The 6868-nt window shown below is 49.3% G+C and overlaps 2 protein-coding genes across 2 annotated transcripts; one reads left to right on the top strand and one right to left on the bottom strand.

The window, feature by feature from the left end:
* Positions 1–418: 418 nt before the first annotated feature.
* On the top strand, positions 419–1747 carry myf5 (myogenic factor 5). The gene is made up of 3 exons (XM_061269082.1): positions 419–920; positions 1331–1397; positions 1463–1747. The coding sequence occupies exons 1-3, from the start codon at positions 495–497 to the stop codon at positions 1633–1635; spliced, it is 666 nt and encodes a 221-aa protein (XP_061125066.1). The 5' UTR covers positions 419–494; the 3' UTR covers positions 1636–1747.
* Positions 1748–2885: 1138 nt separating this feature from the next.
* lin7a (lin-7 homolog A (C. elegans)) lies at positions 2886–5587 on the bottom strand. The gene is made up of 6 exons (XM_061269083.1): positions 5432–5587; positions 4637–4755; positions 4502–4573; positions 4236–4445; positions 3950–4162; positions 2886–3841 (listed from the first exon to the last, which is right to left on the bottom strand). Exons 1-5 carry the CDS (start codon positions 5469–5471, stop codon positions 3950–3952), a joined length of 654 nt encoding a protein of 217 aa, XP_061125067.1. The 5' UTR covers positions 5472–5587; the 3' UTR covers positions 2886–3841.
* Between the last annotated feature and the right edge of the window lie 1281 nt (positions 5588–6868).

Consider the following 6868-nt stretch of genomic DNA (forward strand, 5'->3'; position numbering starts at 1 on the left):
GGGGCCAAGACAAACGCTCGCCATTTGTGCTGCGTGGAAGGAGTGTGGCCGAATGTGAGGAAGGTGGCGCTAACACCTCGGCCCGTTTGCTTGAAATGTGACGCCTCGGCGTCGCAGCTGCAACGTGCCGCGCTCAAAAGCGCCACCCGCGTACTGGTGACAAAATGATTCTTCATCCGGGAAACTCCATTTTTTGCCCGTCTCTCGACGGCGAGCGCTTAATTGGCCTGCGCATGGGCAACGTGTGACATTTTGGATTCCTCCAAAGTGCAATTAGTGGCTGAGCAAGTTTGTTGAGGAGCAGGGGTGGGGAAAGATCAGCAAGGGCAGATGTGGGAATGTCAGCAGGCAGGACAGGGCACGGGAGGGGCGGGGCTAATGGGCCACGGTAATTAGATCTGGCCAATGTGGGCCCTGGGGCATAAAAGGGGGGCCCGTGGGCAGCGGAGCCCTCACATCCCTCAGAAGAGGCCTGTGCTCCCCAAAGCTCGGACATGGACATCTTCTCCCCGTCACAGCTGTACTACGCCGCCGCCGCCTCGTCGCCGGACGCCCTCCAGCTGGCCGAGGACGACTCGGACGAGGACGAGCACGTGCGGGCGCCCGGCGCGCCGCCGCACCAGCCGGGCCACTGCCTGCAGTGGGCCTGCAAGGCCTGCAAGCGCAAGTCCAGCTTCGTGGACCGCCGGCGCGCCGCCACCATGCGAGAGCGCCGGCGGCTGAAGAAAGTCAACCACGCCTTCGAGGCCCTGCGCCGCTGCACCTCGGCCAACCCCAGCCAGCGCCTGCCCAAGGTGGAGATCCTGCGCAACGCCATCCACTACATCGAGAGCTTGCAGGAGCTCCTGCGCGAGCAGGTGGACCACTACTACAGCGGCTCCGAACCCGCCAGCCCCTTGTCCAGCTGCTCCGACGGCACGGTGAGAACCCCGCGCACCACCACGTGGAGCACGTTGGACGTCTTTTGAGTTCACGTGACCGAGGTCAGGGAAAATGGTTATTTTTACAATCGTCTGGCCCTCGCATCTCAATGATCTCAAACTTCTTCGATAACAATCTTCCTTCAAGAAAGGTTTCGGGGTTTCTCGACATTTACGACGAGCTCGCCCCCTCTGCCGGGACGGGCACACATTTACAAGGAGAACTTGTCGTCTAGCACAAGCCGCTGCGGCTCAATCGATTGGCCACGCTGGGGAAGGGGAGGAAGGAGCCCTGGCTGCCCTGCTCTGGGCTTCAAGACGCCCCCCCCTAGCAGCCCGGGATTTATTAGGCTCTCCACAATTTTAGGAAGGGCAGAAATATTGATGCATTCTGCTTTTTTTTCTTCCAGCCGGACAGCAGCAGTCCAGTGTGGCAGCAGCTCAACTACGGCAGCACTTATCCCTACGTCAGGAACGGTGAGAGCCCCTCCGCATCACCTCGGCACGCTCGGTGATGAATAACAACAACAATCTCCCTGCAGAGAGTTTGTCGGACAAGATGGCGGGGGCGTCCAGCCTGCAGTGCCTGTCCAGCATCGTGGACCGACTGTCTACGCCCCATCTGGGTCGCCGACCCACCCAGGCCGTCCCGCCCCACACCAACACGGACTCACACCCGTGTACGCCGGGTAGCCCCGTCTACCACGTCCTGTGAGGAGCCCGCCGCGGCGGTTTAGGGGGAACAGTACACGACAAAATTGTAAATATAACATTTAAATGCTCATTTATTGACACACTCATTAAATATTTGCTTTTGTACCTGAGAACTTGGTGTGATTGGTGTCAAAATCAAAGAGATTGACCATTTTTCAGCCTCCCTGTGTGTTTGAAGAGGTGCTGGTGAGGGACCCACCGAGTATACTTATTTGTTCTTTTCACCCAAATGTGAGTCGTCATCATCAACACCCTTGATGATTCCATCAACACATTCACAGCAGAGAGCAAATGGCCTTTAATAGCACGTATTGTTGGATAGGGAGGGTGAGATGGAGGGGGGTCTTTGTGTGAAAGGCATCACTACTTGAAAAACAATAGAGAACATTTGTTTGCTCAAAAACACACACGCCGATGTGGTTTGGACTTACCGATGGCACGGACGGGCAACAGCGGGCATTCCAGGCGGCGGATCGAGTTCCACTGACCTCCCGAACTTTGTGTGCAACATTAAATGTCAGCCATGACATTTTTCCATGAGACACGTCATGCTCAGGAATGGGTCCAATGTCAGGCCTGTGTTGAACAAACCAGGATTAGTATGAATACGAAACAACTTTGCATTAAACATATTTTTTTTTTTTTTTTTTTTTAAACAACTCACCTAGTTGGATCGCGTATTATTCAAAAACCGACTGACTGTAGTACCGCGGTAAGCCACGAGGGGGACGTGTTTCCATCACTTCATTCTTTCTACCGATTTCCGTCACTTGGCTCATCAAATAAAAAACACCAATTCAATTATGGTTTTACTTTATCTTAAAAATATATATATACATTTTTAGCTAGAAGCTTTTTCCCCATCGTGGAATGTTGTTAATGCACTTGACTCACTTGACCAATGAGAAATACCCGGATGTGAGCTTAGTCAGTCACACGACGACGTTTTTATGTCTATTTAACTTTGCCAAGTTAAGTTTACTTTGAGTTAAATTCCCATCAAAGTAATGTAGTGCTGTCGTTGTTTTGATAGACGCAGTAAACATTGCAAGTGAGCCACATTCTTCGTATCAAAGGACGATTAAAGTGAGTAATTGCCATTACCTGTGGCGGGTTCTTCGACATCCGGTGATGCGACGGAAGTTAGCTTGGTTTGCAGCTCCTAATGTGTGCGAGTTTGCTGCCCTCTTGTGGCAAGGAGTGTAGGTACGTGATCGACAGATTCCGTGTAATAAAGTGAAAACAAGGCCATTGTGTTCACTGTACACAAGCACATAGATTTATTTATACAAATATAGCAATTGCATATCAACAACGTCTTATGTTTTAATGATTTCAATATAGAAAACAATGCAATGTGAGCCCCTCCCCCCCAAAAAAATGTATTATGTTTATTATTGTTATCATATGACTTGTACAAATTTTACGAATATTACAAAATGTGGGAATAAAGTATCGATTCTTATGTTTTTTGGTCGGTTTGGGATGGCCAGAAGACAAGGGGAAATAAAACATACTCACAAAATGAATTGTTTAAACAAGGAACACTGGATTATTGTATCCAAGGAAAAACATTCCACATTTTTACCAGCAATGATTGTCATAATATCAACAGCCACATCATCTGCACAATGTAACGATCTTCCATATATGTCAATACACAAAGGGAACAATAAAACTCTCTTCATAAATATAACTATGACAATTAACGATCAATCTCGTGTGACATTCGCCTCGTCGAAGAGAATTATTGCACAAAGGGAAGGGAAGTGTTTTAAGATGAAATCCTTTGTTGAGGAAAAAACCTTTCCAGGTTTGCTCCTATTATTGATCCATATTTATCGATGAGTAATAATTCATAATCCAAAGAATTAATTTCATTGACACTTGCTTGGCTGTTTATTGCTAACGCTACAGAATATTTTTGCTACCATAAAAAAAAAAAGTTTGCCTCAAAAACAATTCTCGTGAGGCGTGATGGAGAAATGGGTCAGTCGAAAGAAAGACAACAAGGAGAAGACAAAAGGTAAAAGTTCTTTTCTTTTCCCAAGCACCGAATGTGCGACAAAATACTTGCTTCGTTTTTCAGCTCGGGAACAAACGCCGGGATTGACGGGACGGTCCACCTCACTCCGAGAACTTGGGATCGCTCGGCACCTCCAAGAGGTCCGGCGGACGTGGCATGGGCCTACTTATTTTGTCTTCTTCTGGAACAACCGTGAGAAGAAAGAGCAGTTGTCTGGCAGGTCATCAAGCAACAATAGGAGTCCAAGATGGCCGCTTCAAAGCAAAATGGCCACCTCGAAGGGCCTCACCTACGAAGTGTGATTCTGCTGAGCGGACGTGTTGTGCTGCTGCTGCTGCATGAGCATCTGCTGCTGCTGGCGGCGGCGGGCGGTGCGCAGCTTCTCGAAGCGCGCTTCCATCTCCTCCAGCACTTTGGGCGTGTAGCGCACCACCAGCTTGACGTTGTCCTTGGCCGCCTTCAGCAGCTCCACCGCCTTCTCGTGGTGCTCGCCCTCCACGCTCTGCACGCGAGCAAAAATGGGAGGAACCGAGCGCAAACATTTCTCCATCTTTTCCCGCACGAGTGGAACTCACCACGCCGTTGACGGACAGGAGCTGGTCACCTCTTTTGAGGCCGCCGTGGCGCTCGGCCACCCCGCCGGGAATGATGCGCGAGATGTAGATGGGCGAGTTCTGCTCCTTGCCGCCCATCACGTTGAAGCCCAGCCCTTCCTCCGTCTTGGGAAGCTCCACCACCCGCGGGTGCGAGTGGCCCTCGCTGGCGGCGAAGGCGGCCACCGTGGCCTGCGTGCGGAGGAGACGCTGACGGCCCGACTCGATCGAAAGGCGGAACTTCTTACCTTGGCCGTGGCTCTGGCCTGGTACTCCGGGCAGCCGTTGACGGTGATGGTTTCATGCATGTACTGGTACACCTGTGGAGAAGAGAGTCAGTCCGGCCGGCGCAACCAGCCCGCTTGACTCGATGGGCGGCTCACTTCGCGGATGGCCGTGCAGAACTCGCTCTGGAGGACCTTCTTCAGCGACTGCAGCTTGTAAGCTGGAACGTCGCCCGACTCCTGCAGCTTCTCCAGCAGTTCGATGGCCCTGGCGACATCTGTGGGCAGAGAGTGTGAGCTTTTATTTATTTATGTCTTTCCCAACAACGTGAAATGGCAAAACGGGCACGATGAATTGCTGAGAACTTTTTCGAAACTTTAGTCTCCCTCAACGTCCTTTTTTGATTCGCGCAATATTGAGTTTTCAGGAGTTGTTTTCTTAAGCATGTTCAAACCTGGAGGAAAACATTCCTGACGCGGGACCAACTACTTCCACGTGACTGTCGAGTTGCAAAATGAGAATCATAAATGTATTTATAGTCTACGCCTGCTTTGCGCCGAGCAGCCGCTGTATCTGCTTTCCGCCGACGTCAGATTTCAGATAGGCGTTTTAAAAAAAAAAAAAAAATGGAAGCAAATAAATGGAACATCATAAATCAAGGTAATTATGAAGCTCAGGGCACAAGAATACGTTGCGAAACGCAACATTTAGAAATATAAGACACGCGAGCACGCCTTGCTCGCACGCGTGCGCGCGCAGCTTACATAATATGAATAATAACAACACCGATAGCACCATAATAACAACGGGTCGCGTGAGAGCACGCGAACGCCCCATCGTGCATGCCAGCACGTGAACGCAACATTGGGATGGCGTTAACGCAGGAAATCTTTCAACGTGATGATCGAGACGATCGAAAATGACGTCGTGTTGAGCGGGGAGAACCTCCTTACCTCGATCCAGAGTGAGCGGCTGTTGGAGCACCGTCGCCATAGCTGGATGACGGAAAAGGTTGAGCGTTGGAGGCGAGCGAGCGAGCGAACGAGCGCCGGATAGATGGATGAATGGATGCACGCTGCACCAGCTCACGAAAAGAAAAAAAAACGACAGAGGGAGGGAGGGAGCGAAGTAGAGAGAGAGCGAGAGAGCAAGAGAGAATAAAAGAGGAGAATAGAAGTTGTAACTACTCGTTCCGTAATGACCTAATACAAATAAATAGGATTTGCATTCACAATGTTAGTGGCTTGTTTGCATGGTGACAATAATGGACATTATTGATTGGCAGTGGAGGACGTCAACGATTGCTCCACATGCACGACTCCATCACATGCAGGTCGCCGACCTCACGTGCAAAAGCTTAACTCGGAGCTAATCCATCCTCCCATCATCCATCCGTCCATCATCCATCCGACATCCTCCCATCCGGGGAGGTTGACGGTCATCAACTTAAGCTCTTAGGCATTAATCCACATGTTGATGTCTTTACACACAGCAAAAAACTCTCACGTGACCGAAGCATCCATCTCCGCATATTTGGAGGGTTTTAGGGGAAAAGTTTGAAATTCACCAAGTTGCTTGTCATTTGCAAAGAGACCAAGGAGAAGTTGACCAAGTCTGCAAACGCGTGAAAGATTCCTGATTAAATTCCTTGGTGATGTCACTTGTTGCTAGGCAGGGATTTTAGCAGCTCCATCTGAAAGGCAGGAAAGATCGTTCATCGAGAGAACGTCATCATGGATTGTAGAACATTTATTCCTACACCATTTCATAATTAAAACACCACTAAATGCTTCCGGTCGAATACTTATTCAATCAAAAGCGGAGAAAAATAATGTGTCTGATATAGCGCTCTCTGGTGGACGGATTGTGTAGTGCACGGGGTAAACAACCCTCGGGCTTTGCTCGCTTCCAGTTTCGCATGGCATGGTGTGGAATATTAATTACATTTCCACCATGTGGATATGCATGTTATTAGTTGGAAGGGCTCAGAAAGGAGTGTGTGTGTGTGTGTGTGTGTGTGTGCGGCGGGGGGGGGGGCGGGGGGGTGCAGTCTGGATTAGTCTGGAGCTCTTGACATCATTCTGCAAGGATGATCCATCAAATTGGATTTTTTTTTTTTTTAATCGAATGTGATGTTTTCCGCACATCATTTAGCTACCATGTAGTCGGGCAGTGATTTCTTAGGGCGTACCACTAGAGGGAGCCCATGTACGCACTGTAAATAAAAAAGTACATTTAATATGTATTTATGTTAAGTTATTTTTTTTACAAAATGTGAAGTAAACATTGGCCTTTTTAAAACATTTATTCTGAATGATATCTGCTTTGTATCGGGGAAATTTGTCCTCTCTCAGGAATGAAGGCATCTCATTAAATCGTGACGTAAGTGT

This window comes from Syngnathus typhle, linkage group LG21 (assembly GCF_033458585.1).
Source record: "Syngnathus typhle isolate RoL2023-S1 ecotype Sweden linkage group LG21, RoL_Styp_1.0, whole genome shotgun sequence".
In the NCBI taxonomy this organism is placed as follows: Eukaryota; Metazoa; Chordata; class Actinopteri; order Syngnathiformes; family Syngnathidae; genus Syngnathus; species Syngnathus typhle.

Excerpts from the sequence above, each read along its gene's own strand:
- myf5 (XM_061269082.1), top strand. The coding sequence starts at position 495 with ATGGACATCTTCTCCCCGTCACAGCTGTACTACGCCGCCGCCGCCTCG. Across the intron at positions 921-1,330 it reads CCAGCTGCTCCGACGGCACG|CCGGACAGCAGCAGTCCAGT; the intron begins GTGAGAACCCCG and ends TTTTTCTTCCAG. Across the intron at positions 1,398-1,462 it reads TTATCCCTACGTCAGGAACG|AGAGTTTGTCGGACAAGATG; the intron begins GTGAGAGCCCCT and ends ATCTCCCTGCAG.
- lin7a (XM_061269083.1), bottom strand. The coding sequence starts at position 5,471 with ATGGCGACGGTGCTCCAACAGCCGCTCACTCTGGATCGAG. Across the intron at positions 4,756-5,431 it reads GCCGCTCACTCTGGATCGAG|ATGTCGCCAGGGCCATCGAA; the intron begins GTAAGGAGGTTC and ends CTCTGCCCACAG. Across the intron at positions 4,446-4,501 it reads AGGCCAGAGCCACGGCCAAG|GCCACGGTGGCCGCCTTCGC; the intron begins GTAAGAAGTTCC and ends CTCCGCACGCAG.